The 18,553-nt window shown below is 41.0% G+C and overlaps 1 protein-coding gene across 1 annotated transcript; it reads right to left on the bottom strand.

Moving 5' to 3' along the window:
* Positions 1 to 1,994: 1,994 nt before the first annotated feature.
* LOC133021391 (motor neuron and pancreas homeobox protein 1-like) lies at positions 1,995 to 4,561 on the bottom strand. The gene is made up of 3 exons (XM_061088224.1): positions 4,108 to 4,561; positions 2,919 to 3,079; positions 1,995 to 2,330 (listed from the first exon to the last, which is right to left on the bottom strand). The coding sequence occupies exons 1-3, from the start codon at positions 4,559 to 4,561 to the stop codon at positions 1,995 to 1,997; spliced, it is 951 nt and encodes a 316-aa protein (XP_060944207.1).
* Positions 4,562 to 18,553: the final 13,992 nt, after the last annotated feature.

Here is an 18,553-nt window from a genome sequence, read left to right as displayed (position 1 = left end):
TTTGGTAACTCATTGAAAAGAAAGCAGTCATTAAGCATCATGTTCCATTGACTATAGGCTACAAACATATATATATGGAAATACAGGAATGTGCAGATGGTGATGCAGCAAATTTCCTCTTTTCACAGTAACAACAAGTAAGTAATTCACAAGCAGAGGAAGTTACCCTCAAACAGCTGTGGTAGCTGCCTTTACAAATCAGTGGCAGTTTCTGTTGCCACCGGAAGTGCCTCTACGAGCTGCTGCTGCCACGATTAGAGCTCGCTGTGTATGTTTGACGGCCAGTGCGTTTCCCTGACAACGAGAAGTTGTGTCCGTCGCTATGGTGATGACTGCAGCCGCCGAGGGACATTCGCGAAAAGAGACTTTATAGAAAAAAACACTAAACTAAAAACAATAATAACAGGTTGTGTGAGTTGTTGAGAAACTATGATTGGATGGACAAGAGACATGCAGTGTCCCAGAAACCAGAAGGTGGGCTAACCCTGGCCATTCAATCAAATTAAAATAAAACCAGGTATTTGTTACCAGTTGAGCTAATGAGCTGTTGCATTGTATAAAAACAAGTTAATTATTTCATCTCACTGCTCCCATGTTTCCTTTTGTTCTTCTACTCCCACATGTGTACAGACATCTTTAAACTGTATCGTTATATCATATTATTACATATTTTTGTGGGCAAAGAGAACAAATTGTAAAAAAATATTATTAAATTAAATTGAATTCAAGTCAATCAAATTAACACATTAAATTGAATTAAATTAAATGAATCCTGCGCAGGAGGTGCGCGGTTCACTTCTGCGCAGGAGGTGCGAATTTGAGCATGTTAAAGCCCTCAAAAAGCCAATTCATTTGCCTGAAAAATAATAATAATAATAATAATGACCAAGAATGCTCAACCCTTGAAAGTACCAACTATAAAATACAATTTCTAACATTGCTAGGACTGCCTCTGTCAGTGCCTGTCAGTGCTCGGGCCCTAATTATTAATATGAAGTATGTAGACTCAAAAACACACTCATGATATCAAATTTATTTTTTAAAACAATTCCCTTCACAAAAATGCTCTAGTGTTATACAGGTGAAATATATTAAATTCTATAATTTTAAATTAACTTGACAACACCATGCGTAATATAAGAGCAATTTACAAAATACAGGGAAATTGCCTTATCAAAAGTAAACGTCATTTTCCATACAGTACATGCAAGCATTTCCATGTGTGTGTGTGTGTGTCTTCAACTAAATATAACATGCAGTTTCACAAAGATAACACAAAACAAAGAGCTCAATATTAATATATATAAACACAAATCCATGACCATATAGCAATCAAAAAAGTACAACAATAACCTGAGTAGCATTTTTCTTGTCATACCAATTATAATGCCATAAACCTTTACCTTAGTATAGCCTGTAAATCCAAGTCTTCTTGAAAAATAGGAACAATTTCCAATATTAGTCAAATGTGTCCAGTATTTGTAACAGACCAGGAAGCCCTGATAACCATGTAACACTGACACTCCTTACAACAGTTCCAAGTCAAGTTTTACGTATTTTCAACCTCTCCCTTCCATAAAAGTGCTGCCGCCCCCTGTTCATACATTATCAGTACATGAACATTCATGTATTAATGGGTTTATTGCAGTTTACAGCTTTTGTTTGTAAAGCAGGCAAATCATGCACACCGTCAACCTATTTGAAATATCTTTGATTCTGAAGTCTCATAAGTGGCCACTGAACCATTAAATCTCCAGGTGCACAGCGACGGCATCTTCCCGGTTTGATTTCATCAGCCTAAGTGCAGATGTCAACGTCCTTTTCTGCTATTTCAGGAGTGACAGATAAAAATATGTTTCTATGGGCCAGGCTGTAAAAAATGAATGATCCTTTCCATGCGAACCGTGTTTGTGCTCCTGATTGCATTGTGTATTGTCTTCTCAAGAGTAATAAACATAAAAACACATGCAATAAAAGCATGCAGGACTTCGGCGCTATGGAAAAACCCCGCTGCTCCTTCTTGGGCCTCCCTCCTCCAGCTCCTCCTGTGAATAAGTGCTGTATTTCCCTGTTCCTCCCACGGCGTGCCTCACAAAGCCTGCAGAGCCTGCCCTCAGCACCTCTAGCTCCTCTTTTTCATCCTCATCCTCCCCTTCTAGCTCTTCTTCATCTTCAAGGCTGGAGCTGTGCGAGTCCCCCTGAGGCTTTGCACTGTGCATATCCATCTCATTTCTCTCTGAATCAGTCTTTGGGGAAGTCAGGGCTGCTTGTTCCTTGGCTTTGCGGCTTCTCTTCCACTTCATACGTCTGTTCTGGAACCAGATCTTAACCTGGTGGAAGAAAACAAGATTAAGAACATTAAGAACTTCAGTGAGTAAGCTTGAACATATCCTGGGGGACACTTTTGTGAGTGATAAATGAAAGGAGATCCCACTTTAGTTCATATTTAGGTCTATCAAACCGTTGTTTCATCAGAGTCACATAAAACATTAGCACTATTTACCCACTTCCCCCCTGTGCCCATGTATGTGATGGATGAAATATTGGTTTTCAAATGCCCTTAAAAGGGAAATGAGTGAGCTGGAAGTTGTGCATTGTAATAAATCTATCATCTGGTGAACTCCAGTTTATTTTAGGAGAGCAACAATAAGCCTCCGTTGAGGTGCCAACAGATCTTGTCTCAGCTGGACAGCAAAAGCCAGGTGTGTTTTTAAAACTAAAACTAATATAATGGGAAGGATGGAAAGCAGGGTCTTTCTGTTTTTGCATTTTCCTAAATTTAGCTGCTAGAATCCAATGTTTACTCTTATTCACAGCCTTCGTGTGTGTGTGTGTGTGTGTGTGTGTGTGTGTGTGTGTGTGCGTGTGTGTGTGTGTGTGTGTGTGTGTGTGTGTGTGTGTTTGTGTGTGTGTCTCACCTGAGTCTCTGTCAGCATGAGTGAAGTGGCCACCTCGAAGCGTTTAGGCCTGGACAGGTACTTGTTGAGCTTGAACTGGTTTTCTAATTGCAGCAGCTGCTGACTGGTGAACGCTGTCCTGGGCCTCCGACACTTCCCCAACAATCCTGCCTGGCCTGGAACTGAGAGGGGCATAAAACAGGGGGTGGCAGGGTTATTCTATGCACTTATCATTATTTACATTCTTTTATTATCACCTGTTTCTATAAGAACACGATAGTCATTTAACGGGTATTGTGAATTATGGGCCTATAAGAGAAAGAGGCCTGTAGCAGCCTGTCGTGAAGGAGAGTAAAAAGAAGGAACATATCTGCACCACAACACCTCACACTGGTCCAGTTTGTTTTCCAGTTCATTGTTTGGATGCCACAGACCTATCTACCTGTCTGTCTTCCTGCCTGTCTATCTGTGTTCGTTAACATTTATTGCCCTGATGTGAGGTTGTGGTGAGAGGATATTGCTTTGAAGGAGTAATAAACCATCGCAGAGGTCCATTACCTTAATGAAAACACCATAAATGTTATCAATTGATTAAGTGGTAGGTCTACGTCAAGTGTTACCTTTGTCATAAATGCTGCACGTTATTTTTACGAGATAGATTGTCCTTAAGCGACACAGCAGCTCAATGTCACGGTTCTTTGGACACCAAGGTCTAAACACAGGTATTAAAGGAGGCCTCAGAACGTGAACATGAACTGGTTTGGTGGCAAACTTGTAGCAACTTGACAGAAAAGAGTCAAATGTATAGTCTAGGTGCAATTTATAGAAAGGAATTTAAATAAAAACATGAATCAAACGATCAGTTTTATTTTAATCAGGTCTAATATGAAACGTAGCTCAAGGGGAGCAGCACAAGGAATTAACATGAGCTGCATTTTTAAAGATCTTTGGGTAAAATAGCCGTTAAGACTTAACATATATTTTTAGGAATTTCTTAATGAATGGGAGGAAAAATAAAGTATAAAGCAGCTTCATCTAAATAAAAAGACGTTGCATATAGATTTTGTATGTATTTATTATATAGGCCTAATTATTATATAACATACTTTGGACTATATCAATATATATAACCTGATATATTTAATTTTCCTTTTTTCATTTGATGTAAATGTATACAAATTAACTTGACATTAATGCTGTAGTGTCTCACCTCCATATTCTCCAAATCTGGGCATCATGAACCCGGCTCTGATCCAGGGCTCCAGCGGCAGAGTCCCCGTCATGCCGGCCCCCTTGTGCTGCTCCGCGTACGGCCCCATCAGCTGCGTGAAGCCCGGGTACATGAAGGCGGGGTGCTGGCCTCCGAAGGCCGCCAGAGGGTACATGGAGCCCGGGTGCATTCCGAAGAGACCCCCCTGGTGCAGAGCAGTGAAGCCCGGCTGGGACACATTGAAGAGCTGGGATTTGTGCATGAGTCCCGGGGGAGCTGGAGGGGAGTTGGTGGGGTGTGGATGCGGGGAGGGGGTCTCGGAGCCCCGGGTGGACAGAGGGCTGTCCCCGGGACTCCTGCTGTACAGACCCGGGGACGCACCGTCGCTGTCCGTCCTCTGCTCCGTGTCGTGCGCCAGCAGCGCGTCAATGCAAAAGTTCCTGGATTTCTCCATGATGGAAGTCACTGCGTCCAGAGAAATCTCCACCGAACAGCTGGTGTAAATCTACCAGAAACTGACCTTTTATTTTATATTATGCAAAATATTAAGTGAGAACTAGAGAAATAAACTTTAAACTATATCTCTAGTTTTTGTGTGAGCTTTACAAGTTTGGTTAAACCTCTATCATCACTCCTCTCCCCTGAAGAAATGTCTTCGGTCTGACCCACTCCACTTCTGCCATGCGAGAAGAAAAAACTGAAACACACACAGACACACACACACACACACACACACACACACACACACACACACACACACACACACACACACACACACACACACACACACACACACACACACACACACACACACACACACACACACATATACACACAGTTGACTGGAAACCCTCAATAGAGCTATAAAGTCTGCTCCCCTGTGATTGGCCACAGCCCTGCAGGACAGGGGCTGTGTGTAGCCTATTCTTTCTACTCAAAGCTTAATTCATGGAGCTCCATATTAAAGTATAGTACAAAAACAAGAAAAATATATATATAAATATAAATATATATATTATTATATATAGAAATTGTAGTCATATTCAAATCCTGCAGGCAGTTTAGAGGTAATGCTTCTACTCTATTTTCTTGCAGATTTACAGTCTTATTTAAGTATGACTAATGTGTGTTTCTTTATTTCTTGCTTGCTCTTTTACTTTCTGTCTCTCTGTTATCTTACTGACCCGCCACAGGTGTCATTAAGTTTCAGCTTTCTCACACCGCCTATCTATGTTCACACTCAGACAGACACTTTACAACTGTATCGCCTTAATTACGTCATCTCACTGTAGGGACACAATGAAATTCATCATTTTACAACTTAGTGTTCATTAGGTTTTATGGCCTGCTAAGGTTGACAGAAACCCAGCCGCTCTTATCGCTGGTTTGCTGCTATTATGGCTCATCACCACACCACGGAGCAGATAAAGGAGCAGTAAAGTGACAGAGAGCAAACTTATTGTCCCTGCTCACAGAACCGCACAGCCGCACAAACAACGTACGACCGGGTGACACAAAACCCACACAGCTTATATACGTGTCAGATAAATTGCTTGCAACAGTGCGTTTTACAGCCAAAGATATATACTAATTTAAATATACTTACATCTGCTGCACCATCATTTTACAGGCTTTGTACGTCAAATGCACAACTTTGTATAGCTTCAGCTATTTATCTCTAAATCTGCCACGGTTACTAGTGTTATATTATCAATATCTCCATTAGCACTATCATCTATCTATCTATCTATCTATCTATCTATCTATCTATCTATCTATCTATCTATCTATCTATCTATCTATCTATCTATCTATCTATCTATCTATCTATCTATCTATCTATCTATCTATCTATCTATCTATCTATCTATCTATCTATCTATCTATCTATCTATCTATCTATCTATCTATCTATCTATCTATCTATCTATCTATCTATCTATCTATCTATCTATCTATCTATCTATCTATCTATCTATCTATCTATCTATCTATCTATCTATCTATCTATCTATCTATCTATCTATCTATCTATCTATCTATCTATCTATCTATCTATCTATCTATCATCAGGTGGACCTTTTCAGCCCATGTATACACTTTACACTACAATAGGCCTTTATAGGTTTCTGCCACAGTTTGGTGATTTCCTGCCGGTTAATGCAGAACTGATAAGAGACAGACAGATTCCTGGGAAAACAAAACTGCTCTCACTTCAAAGACAAACACGGCAACACCTGCTGAACTACCCAACATATAAACTGAATAGCCAATGGGTGTGTGTGAGTGTGTGTGTGAGTGTGTAGGCATGTTTGTGACCATCAAAGTAAATGATTATCGGAGTATATAAGGATATGAAGGTGTTCATATACTAGTGATTAAATCAGCACAGTTCTCCATCTACTAGAAGAAAGAAGGTTTTAACACTTATAGTCTAATGAGCTATATATTGAAATAAATGCTGATATCGTTTCTTTCCGCCTTTGACTCACACAGACACACACATACGTAATCGCCTTTGATGTTCTACGTTTAGGACGTAGGTTATTAATTTACAAGGTACGTCATCGGTCATCACTATGACTCACAGTGTCAGAGCGGCTGCACATCAAAAGTAAATACAATTCTGAAAGTTACTTCAATCCCCTTGTAAGGTTTTTATTCATGTGTATTCCTCCCATTATTTTATCGTTTCTATATTTTATTACTGTTTGTTTTGTTTTTTATTTTTAAACGACTCTCTTTGGCTGTTACCTCCTGTGTGTAATGGATGTTTAATTCTTCCCCCCTCTCTGAAGTGAAAACATATTTTTTTAGGATGTGTCATTCTGTTTTAAAAAGGAAACTTGACTTTAACTGTTGTTGTGCAGGACACAGTCTGAAACTTTACCTTACAGCCTGTGCATATTTGATCTCATATATGAAGTTTTTTTATTTTTTTTAAACAGTTAGAGCTCCTCCTTCACATCTTTCCTTGAACTTGTTATCCATCAAGGTCAAAGATAGTGATCAGGAAAGGAGATAATTTTGACTTTTCGACAACTGCGGAAGCTTCAAGTTCTTCTCTGCTTTTGTGATTAATTTCCAAATTACATTATTAATTAATAAAGTCAATTTCATGGTTGTCTGTGATTGGGTTATTTAGTCTTATTGCCTGCACCAGATGAGCCACCGTAAAACAAGAAACAGAGGTTGTAAAAGCCTGCTGTAAAATAATTAGCACTCTGTGATCTGTTCTCCATTCGATAATGGAGAGAGGGATATATCACACCGTTTAATAAAGTTTATACAATATGTCACGCCAACGACGGTGTAGCCGAGCGCAAGTATCACATCATTGGAGATAAGGTCCGGGAGATAAAGACAAAGCACGCCGCATTTGAAATTTCACACCACTGGGAGATATTAGGCCCGGTGATATAATGTAATTGTGATTTATGGTCAGATTAACAGCCCTTAACAAAAGAGTCTTTGTGTCCATATAAGGAATCACACATCATTTATCTATCACCGAAGAGATAGCAGTCATAAGTCGATACTTTGAACGGTAATACAGTCTGGTGAGAGGATGGAATGATCCGGTGAGGGAGGCTGACCTGTCCACGTTGGGTCTGGATGAAAAATCAAGTCCCTGTTGATCGATGACATGTGAAGAGCTTAATCACCGGGAGGGTGTAGCACTACATTTCATACATCATTAATAATATTGATAAACTCTATCTATGTAGCACCTTTTAAAACACAGTAACAAGATGCACAGGAAACAATTATAAAGAAAATTGAATATCACACAGCAAGGGAGCAAAGATACAGAAATAACGAAGATGAGAAAAAAGTGAAAACAAGATGAGATAAAACATTAAAATAGATAAGCACACCTACACCGGATTTTAAATATTATCCTTGTCTTTTGGAACAAGGTTTCACTATAGGCTAAATAAACAAGACAACCCTAATCCGCAACTCCCTACCAAAACCTGTTTGATAAGTAATCTCAGGTGTAGGTCTACTGTATTGAGAGCCACTGGGGAACAGAAACTCCCTTTGATGAGTTCCCACAATAACACGTCATATTACACGAATACAGAGCAGCGTTTCAACTCGGGTTCCCTTCATGTGCTAAACAGAGCTGGGGAACACAGGAGCCTTTATCGTGTTCCCATAAGTGACATATAAATCTAAGGAAGGACCCTGGGAACATGGGAAAGACCCCCCTCACATGTGGAAAAACAAACGGAACAAGAATGCAGTTTTCACATCGTGAATGCTGCGGGAGAGATGAGTTTCCAGTATTCTGTAATCGCAAGTTTCCGGTTTAAGCTACCTAAGACACGAAAGTATGCATGGCCCTCAAACAGGCCCACAGACGAGAGTTAGACTGGGAGACACAGAACAAGGCTCTGGCTCCTCTCTCCCCTCAGCTGTAAAAGAACCATTCATGTTCCCTCTATTCATACACAAATGTAAAAGAGGTTAAGCCAGTGGGCGACATCTGTCAGCCCACCACAGTTAGGGGGTGAAAAGGTTGATTCCACTCCAGCATTGTGCACACAGGGATATTAAGGTAGATTTTAAATCAATTAGAAGTTTTTATTTACTGTTGATGCAATGTCAGTTTCCAAAAGCAATCTCTCCTTATTGTAAGATTACACAAAAACTACTGAATAGATTTCCATGAAATGAAAGGGTGTGTAACACTAACCCTGGAGGTCCAGGATATTTTTTCATTGTGTTTAATAACATTGTGAGATGGAGCGTTGTCACAGTTTTCCAAGAGAACAATCAATGGATCTTGATAAAAAAACAAAAAACATCAGACATATTTAGGGAACTGAAATTTATGAGTGTGTGCAATTTGGTGCAGCTTGATGGAATCCAATGGACTGCTGGACCTTGGGTGTGATCGAGAGACATTCGTTTGTTTTCTATTCAGCAGGATTACAGAAAAACTTCTGAACCGATTTCCATGACATTTGGATGAATATTCGTCTCTTTTATTCACTTTCTCTACCTTGTGAGATTTGTCAACATTACTGTGGATTTCTCAGAGAACAATCTGTGTAACGTTATGAAACAAATCAGTCATGTTAAGGGGAGTGATATCTATGAGCGTGTTCAGTTTGATGCAGATCCAAATAATAATCCAGGTCTTGTGAATTTAAATGTGATTTCATAAGCGGCTACTGGCCCTTGGTAGTGGAATGCACTCTGTGTTATTTATATTGTTTGAGGGGTTTGTTTTCAACTCGATGCAGATTACAAGGCCCAGTGCAAGAGAAATGCAGAACATGACAATGCATCCCAGGAGACCTTCAGGCAAAAGGGAAATTCTTCCCAAATCCCCAACAGATAGAGGATAACAAGGCCTGTTGTTCTCCCTCCGTCTGTGTCCTATTGTGGAATCTGGTCTAATATCTGCTGTGGTTTCCATTGTTGAATCTATTGTCATTGCCCAGTTTCGCCCTGTTCGGCCTAATGGGCCGTGGGGATAGAACACTTCCTGGTTAAGCAGGGGTGGGTGTCGAGGGTTGCAAGGTTCAACATCGTTCAAAACCAGTTGATTAATGGCGGCCGTCACAACTCAGACCGGGACATAATGAGGAGGCCGGGAGGGAGGAGCAGAGGAGGAGAAGAGGAGGCAGAGAAGGGGAGGTGGGAGGAGTAGAGTTGAGATTGGATGATTATTACGTAGAACAGAAAACAGTGAGATGGCAGAAGAATGAGATGAGGTGTCGGGGCAGAAGTGGAGGGAGAGAGGGGGGGGGGGGCACGCTGCTAATTAGTCCCGGACAGAAGTGAGTGAATGACAGGAGGAGTCAGACACACGTAGAGCTGGTTAATACACAATGAGAGGGGCGGTGGAGTGCTGGCTGAGCAGAGCAGTTCAACATCTGTTGCTCTGTGGGACCCCCAGACTGTTCTGGAGGGTCAGGTTCCCAAAATACCCATCTCCCAAACATGCTCTCCCTTTAGCACACAAACAGGAAGGCTGTGAGCTACAAAAAAGTCTTGTAACTCCATTTTCTGTTCATTATTAAATGAGGGTCTCCAACTAAATATAATTTAACCAGGTTGAAAACTTTTGTGTCCAAGAAAATCTCAATCATCTGTGTGTAGAGAGACAAAAACACATTCCAGATCTATGCTCGATCTGAAAGGATGTCTCCTGAAAATACTACAAAAATAAATGTAAAGAAATGACTTCTCCAAGATCCGACTGAATCTGAACGTGCACGACACTCTGTAAATGGGCTTGCTGTGGATGTTAGTGCTGTGAGTTGTAGTCAGATTAGTCCAATAAAGGAAGAACGAGGCACAAATAACAATTTATAGCCTTCTATTTGTTGTCTTAAATGAAAATATAACATCATTTTGAAAAGTATGCACATTTAAAAAACAACACGAGCAGGGTAAGGGTTCTTATTCCCTCAGTTTTTAGGAAAATTAGGTAAGTATCCTGCACCTGGATGTCCTGATTCACTAGAATATTGCTCAATATAGTCGGAAAACCTTCTCAGTCCCCTTGGATTAGATTCTTGTGTATCTTTCAATAACTATTACCCCTGCTTGTTTAATCTAGTCCTCATCATTCTCTCCATACCCATCCTTTCAGAGCCGAGACAGTTCAATTAGCCTGGTGGGCCACGGACACTCCCACCAATCCATGTTCGCAGGGGTTTAATCAGAACAGTTGCGTGTATGTGTTAGCTTGTGTGTGTGCGTGTGTGTGTGTGTGTGTCTGTGTGTGTGTTTGTGTGTGTGTGAGGTTTAGGGTATTGGTGATAAAGAGACACACATAATTCTTTATAACCACCACACCTGACACTGCCGTCTCATCTTTCCTGTGTTTTTATTCCCTCTCTCTTGGAGCTCATCACAAAATTTGATGAAACACACCTTTATAATCAGGCAAGATTGAAAATAAAGTCGAACGTGTGTAGGTTACTGGTTTCTCCAGTTTTTGTATAGCTTGATGTGGTATATGTGAGTTTTCTCCGCAGTTGAATGTAGTTGTATGTTAGTTAACAAGACAAGAGGATAAAATTTGCCTGCCCATCAGAACTACGTCTTCAGGTCAGACCGATGCTGCAGTGACTCACAATCAAACCAGGAGGAAATGGATCAAGATTAGCTGGTTCAAATCAAATAAAATCATATTTATAGAGCCCATATTCACAAATCACAGTTTGCCTCCTGGGGCTCAACAAGGTGTGACATCCTCTTCTCTAGAAAAACTCGAAAAAAAATCCCTCTTTTAACAGAGGAAACACGTCAGAGAGAGAACGTGAGGGATGTAGCAATAGTAAAATACATGGTAACAATACATTCCCTTCAAAGAGGTAGTGAATTTGATTCATTTCATTTTTAAATTTGTCTATTTCTTAGCAACATTACACAGAAACTACTGGTAGGAGGCGTTTTCATCAAGTTCCCAGGAATCATGCATGGATCCTGTTGACTGTTAACTGATGACTGGATCTTCTGCACTCGTCTACCTACCCTTATCTTTCTATTCGTCACATGTGGCCACGACACTGTTATCCATGGATTTAATTTAGTTTTACTTTAGTTTAGTTCTGTTTATTTCAAATCACAGACTCAACCCTCTATATGAAAATGCATTGGAAACAGCTGGATTCTGCATGTGTCAGCAGCACAAACAAAAGAGACCACGTCTGAATGTAAATTATGTTCATGAAAATGGAAATAGTCTCTGCTCTATATGTTCAGAGCGCCTTTCAAAAAACAGAAAAACACATTTGTAATCCTGTGTGAATGATGCACGGAGCCACATGGAACAGAGAGCAGAGTTTGAGCTCTTGTTTCCAGCAGGAAGACGTGTCGCACAGAGGCTATCTAGAGGTTAACGGGGAAATTAGCTTTGCTCTAAATGGCTGTTTCGACAGAGGCGGGACTGACAGGCTTAGGGGCGGGGCTGTCACGTCTTGATGTATGTCGTCCCACAGTGAAGAGGAGATTTCATTTCCCTAATTGATCCACCCCCGTGCCCTCACTTTACACCTTCTCCTGTGATTGTTTCGCCCTCCCTTCTGCCAGACTCTCCTCTGGTTCCACCCTGCTGTTGCCTCTTTCTCTGCCCCCCCACATGTTGCTTGTCTAATGGCAGTCTGAACAATTTAATTAGTTACAGTAATATGCGATGAAAAACCAGGTGTTCTTCCCATTAGAGTCATCAGCTCCTCGATGAATCATTATCCTCACTGTTTAACTTTGAGCCTCCTCAGCGGAAGCCAAACATAAGAAAGAGCTTGTTCGACGAGGAGCTTTTTATTCCAGTTTGCGTCTAAAAATCGACATTAATTTCTCCAATTCACAGGCCTGTAAAGCAAATGATGCAGCGTTCACAAAGTGTTCAGACACCTGCCACCTTTTTCTTATAGTCTTACATTGAAATCATGTTTTTTCCCTCATTGATCTACACTCGATGCCAGATTAAGACAAAGCAAGAACTGAATTTAAGAGATTTTGCTAATTTATTATGAAGAAAAGACGTAAAGACTTTGTTGAATCACCTCTGGCAGCGATGACTGCCTGAAGTCTTCTTTTGTATGACATGAAAAGCTTTAAAGACTGGATTTGGGGATTTTCTGCCGCTGTGCCTCTCACGCTCTGTCTGGATTGAAGGGGACGACCAGTGGACCAGCCGTTTTCAGGTTTATCAAGAGTTGTTCCCTTGGGTTCAAGTCAGGGCTCAGACTGGGACTGGGATCCGTCTCGGCTGTGAACTGTCACCGCGCTGTTGTTCCAAGCATCTTGTATCTGAGAGGTACGAGTGAAGAGCCCGTCAAACTGGAGCGTTGCCTTTCAGCGACATCGTGAGGGTCGTGTCTCAAAACAAAATAAAACATGGTTCTCGTTGCCAGAGCAACTGCAGCTTAGAGTTTCTAAAGGAATCTCTGTCAGTCGCTTTGCCGAGAAAACTTCGTCTACGATCCACCTGCCGAGTTTGAGGATTGTACGGCTTGACAAGAACAGACACATAGACAGACATGACTTCATCTATAGTTAGATGGAAGAGACTAAGCTCCTTTGAACCTTCAACACAGCAAAATGTCTTTATATCTTTTCCTCAGAACTGTTTCTTGACATCTCTGCACTCGACTCGGCCTCTTGTCAGTGAGATCTTATAGAGCCCAGTGTCAACCTTTCAAAATCATGTCCAAACTATTGAATTCACCACAGGCGAACGTAGTAACATCTCAAAGTTGATGAAGAGAAATGGCAAGAGTTATAAAGGCTGTAAATACTTTATCAGTTTTTCCAAGATTCTTTTTTCGCTTGAGCACAAGACAGCAGAATAACCACGAGTCTGAAGGTATCTGACCACAGGATCCTCTTCTGTTCCTTCAGCTGCCTGCGCTCTCGCCTAATGTCTGCAAACGAGCGGCTAATGATGTGTGTGCAGCTATTTGCTTATCAGTGCCACAGCTGCATGTGTTCACAGACATGAACGTATACACACAGACATGTTGACGTTCGTAGAGGCAGTGACGAATGAGCGGAGAGATAGTGATGATTGATCGTATCACTCGCTAAAAACTCGAGAAGTCCTCTTTACAAGACAAAGGCAAGGGAGAGAAATATGAGCAAACTGGCAGCTACAACAGGTAGTTTCTGTTTAATTCACTGATCATTTCCCTATATCTGTGAGATGACCTAAACAATCCCCCAAGACTCTTCTGTTATATTTCCGTTACGTTTAAACATTCGTTTTTAGAGGAAAGCTCCTGACATATTAAATATCTACAGTGTGAAATTGATGCAATTTAACCACCAGGATGAATTGCACTGATCTCTTTAATGAAGTTTTCATAGCACCATCATCGGGTCAAGATAATGCAAATGTAAAGCAATTCACGTTCTCATCAAACTCCCGGTGAGCGTTGTAAGCAGGACATTAATTACACCTAGATATTACCCAGTCCATCAGGTGGAATCTGCCTCTTTTGGCAGGTAACAGTGTAAAATGTGCGAGCGGCAATTTAACATAATACATTTTAATAGAACATGCAGTAAAATATGTAACCTATTACCGATAAGCCTAATGTGCGTCTAATTCGTAGATGTAGCGGATGAATAAAGTGATTAGCTCCTGCTTCGCTCCGTGTGCAGCGATTCACAGATGGTGCGGCAGAAGCCCGTTTCCAGCCTCAATCCTTTACCTCCCCTCCTCCCTCCATTCTTGCCCATTGACGTGATAATGGTGACAAACTGATGAAGCCATTGAGTGTGCCGGTGACACGAGGGTGAGTGGGGACACCAACTCTCCACCACCCAGTAACACCCATTAATCAGAGCTCGTCCAGCCCTCTGTCCCCTCCCTCCAGACGGGCCGACACACTGCCAGAGGCCGTCATGCAATACTCTGTGTGTGTGTCTGTCCCTCATGTCCTCCAGTGTCCAACCCCTGTCTGTCTTTATTTGTACCTTATCTTTGTTTTCATACGACTGTGTGTTTATGGTTTGTTTTAAAGATAAAGACCAGGCCTGTGGCGAGTTTAGGATTTTTCTAATTTTAAGGGCCATAAAAGGGGCAACAATTCACACAGAGGGGCCCATTTTATGTCCAAAAATCTATACACAATTCTTCATTTAGTAAGGTGCCCTTTTAAGTTATTCCTTGTTGCTGTTAGCTCGATAGCTTTGATTTAAAGCCACATATCATTAAATATATTTAGAAAATTGTTTAAACACATTGTGTATGTTAAAAAAAACTTGGAATTCTTACAAATTCTCATATTTATTGTAGGTTTTGTTAGTAAGTGACTAGTTTTGTTTCTTACATTTCATGGGCTAATCAGATTTCAGCAGAGATCATAACAAATCAAGCATTTGGAAAAAAAACTACGAGCAAGATGTGACATTCAACGTGACAAAGAAATGGAGAAGAATGGAACAGAAATGCTTCACAAATCTAAAAATAAGCCTTATTAGTCCAACATCAAAGGTGAAGGAAATGAGTTTCCTCTGAATTACAGATTGTGTCTTTTTATCAGCTCTTTTCATTTAAATCCCAGTAGATTGATGCCAGAGTAAATCAGCTGGTGCACAACGTGTCGACGTCTCCATCCCAAACTCCCTCAGTCAATAATGAAATCAGCCTCGACACTGTGACAGCTCAATACAGTCGATACTGTTAACTCACTCACAGAATAAAAAACCTCATGTGTGAGAGAATACTTGTGTTTTCAGCGATAATTGACTGATGCAGTTAAAGAGATGTGATTTTATTCAGTGAGAATATCATTGATCTTCGTTTCAGGAAAACCGATGACACTATAGCTCCTGCTGGTGAGGAGCCGGTGCTATTGCAGTCACCACCATATACTGTGTGCGTGTGTGTGTGTGTGTGTGTGTGTGTGTGTGTGTGTGTGTGTGTGTGTGTGTGTGTGTGTTTGTGTTTGTGTGTGTGTGTGTGTGTGTGTCACAGCAGAAGTATTTCCATGAGGCAATATCCTGATTAAATTACAGCAGACGACACAATATCTAAATTTTCAATTCTTAATGTAGGATGGAGGGGGTGGGGGGGCATGTTGAATTTAGAGATTCATTGGTTCCCACACTGAACTCTGATGTTATTGACTGTGAGTGGCAGTAAATTCAGGAGGTGGAGAAGGCCAGTCTTAACCTAAGGGTATTAAAAAATGACAGTTTCCAAAATGTGTTTGGGTTTATTTTTGGGAAAGCATGCAAATTTGAAAGCCTCCTCAGAGGATGTGAGATGTTGATGTTGTGAAGCTTGATGAGTCACTAACTGACGCATGATTAATGTATTCGATATCTGCATCTTTAAATCCTCACATCAACATTAAATACGTTTAAATGACTTTGACATCAGAAGTATGAGCTTCCTGAGCAAATGGAATTTCCTGCTTATACACTAATGATCCTATGCTCATTTAAAGCTTCATATGTACAATTTAGAGACATCTAGTGGTGAAGTTGCATGTTGCAGCTGAATACCCTTCACCTCACCCTCCCATTCCAAACCCTATGTTCCAAACATGATAGAGAACCTGTGGTAACTATCAGTTTTTAGAAAAATAAATAAACTTCACTAAATCTGAGCTTGAAACATAAAAAAAATAATTCCAAATTGTGTTTTCTAAACAGATACTGCACACTTTAATGTGTTATTTTAGCTATAACCTAATTGATAAGACTGATCTCTGATAAAATGCATTAATGCTAATTTAATATAATTTTGTATTTATGTATTAGATAAAATACCTTTTAGCTGATAGTGAAGGTATCCAGCTTCTGGTCCCCTCCGACTATTGAGGCCCCTGGCCCAGCTTAAAGTGTTCCTGGTAGAGGTTTAGTGTATGTACGCTCCACCTGAGGTGACTTTGCATAACTGTTAATTCGGCCACAAAGATATTAATCAGCCGGGGGAAGAGAACACGTCTCTGTCCCTGACAACACTCCTGCAGGCCACTGTTTGACTGCAAACATCAGGTATAAGCTCCACTGCAGCCTCAAGGCACAAACAACTTTTCAGACATAGTTCTTATCCACAGGCAATGATTTGACCACACAAATAGCTGCTGTTTATCATTCTGTGTATACACAGTCATTACTGCCAGAGAGAGAGAGAGAGAGAGAGAGAGAGAGAGAGAGAGAGAGAGAGAGAGAGAGAGAGAGAGAGAGAGAGAGAGAGAGAGAGAGAGATAGAGAGAGAGAGAGAGAGAGATAGACCTCAAACCATGTCCACTTGCACCCACATGACACAAATGATTTCATGAAGAACAAACTGGAGACATTACCTGAGTGTGTTGCTGTGTGAGTGTGTGTGTGAGTGTGTGTGAGTGTGAGTGTGTGAGTGTGAGTGAGTGTGTGAGTGTGAGTGAGTGTGAGAGGCAGGTGTGGAGGCCTGAAGTGTGAAAACACTCTACCTGAACGTGGAGGAGTTGGTGAATCAGACTCTTTAGTCCACTTTCGCAGACTCTGAGTGATGTGTTGGCGTCTGTGCTTCATCCCCACGCTCACTACACAGAGTGTGATGAGGAGCTGATCACATGCTGCAGCAACAACCTGATGTGGTGTAAATCTCATATTTGCAGAATACATTAGCAGTTCATTAGCACTGTCACCATCGCAGCATATAAAGACACATAATTTAAAAGTTTAAGAGTTTATTTGGGGTGTAAGGCTCTTATTGGTCTTTTATCTCCATTATCATTATAACCATTATTAATATATGTATGTTCTTCTTTCTATATTTTAACCATTTATTGTCTGTTGCAAAGCACAAAAGCTCGAATTTAAGAATGTTGTGGTTACAAATATTATAGCAAAAACAGTAGTTTATAAGCATTGAATTATATCTTCCTATAACAAGGCATGCACTGTAAAGGCCTGTTACAAATTTTTTCTTTTTTACTCTTATTGATTTTACATATCAGTAAAAGGCCATCGATAAGGATTTATAACATTTCTGTTGGATATACTTCGCCAGCATCCTCTTTTTTACCGTAGTACCAACTCAAACCACAAGATGTCACCAAAGACTGCTCAGTCTCTGTAGTGTAATTATCCCCCACTCTGGGATCTTAGCAGCACTAATGGCATAATGATCTTTTAACAGTTAAAATCAAGTGTAATCTCAGTTTCTATCAAATCAGAGACGAACAAAGCATATTTGATTAACTGTTATCATTTGGTTCAAGATATTTTATCACACGTTGCCATATTTGTGCTGCATAGATCTGCTGCTACAAACACAACTTGTCCCCAGACGCCTCCTGCTGTGCTGGTTTGATGCAGATGTGCCTCACTGATTGGATTCTACAGGCCTCACAGGAGAAGGGAGTGTGTTCTGTACAGTTCCTTTGCACTCCCACTGTGGGTTGAATATCCACGGGGAGGCCGGGACTCCTCCTTCCTTTCCCAGCCTGCTGAGCGGTGGGAACCGGGTACTGGGCAGCCCAAAATGGTTTTGCTATTTATACCACTCTGCGCTCAATCTGAGGGCTGCTCCCCGGAGACCTGTTGCCGGCAGCTTTCCCCAAGCCGCGGAATTTAACCCCAGGACAGCTCTCCCCAGATGTGATGGAAAACATCTGGCCAGCTGCTTGACTACAAGGCCCAGGCTGTCCAATGCTACCAGCCCACAGGACCCAGCCAACACCCGGCTGGTACTGCTGATAAATAGCAACCTTTAAATTAATGTGAGATTTAATCATCTGATGCAAAGATGTCTGGTTTTGAATATCGCCTGCAGACTGTGGGCTGCATGGAAAGTGTTACATGAAGAAAAAAAGCCCTGAATCATTCTGCTCCCTTCATTTAATATTGATTTAGTCAGAGGTTTTCTTCACAGCTAGATGTGGATGACTTGCAGAAATGTAGGCACCTCTTTAATAAATGAACACCGGTATACATAAGAAAGTAACCATGCAAATAAGGCCACCGACTCACAGAA

The sequence above is a fragment of the Limanda limanda genome, chromosome 16 (assembly GCF_963576545.1).
Source record: "Limanda limanda chromosome 16, fLimLim1.1, whole genome shotgun sequence".
In the NCBI taxonomy this organism is placed as follows: domain Eukaryota; kingdom Metazoa; phylum Chordata; class Actinopteri; order Pleuronectiformes; family Pleuronectidae; genus Limanda; species Limanda limanda.
The sequence above is the reverse complement of the archived record's forward strand: the minus strand, read 5'-3'. Positions and strand labels throughout refer to the sequence as shown.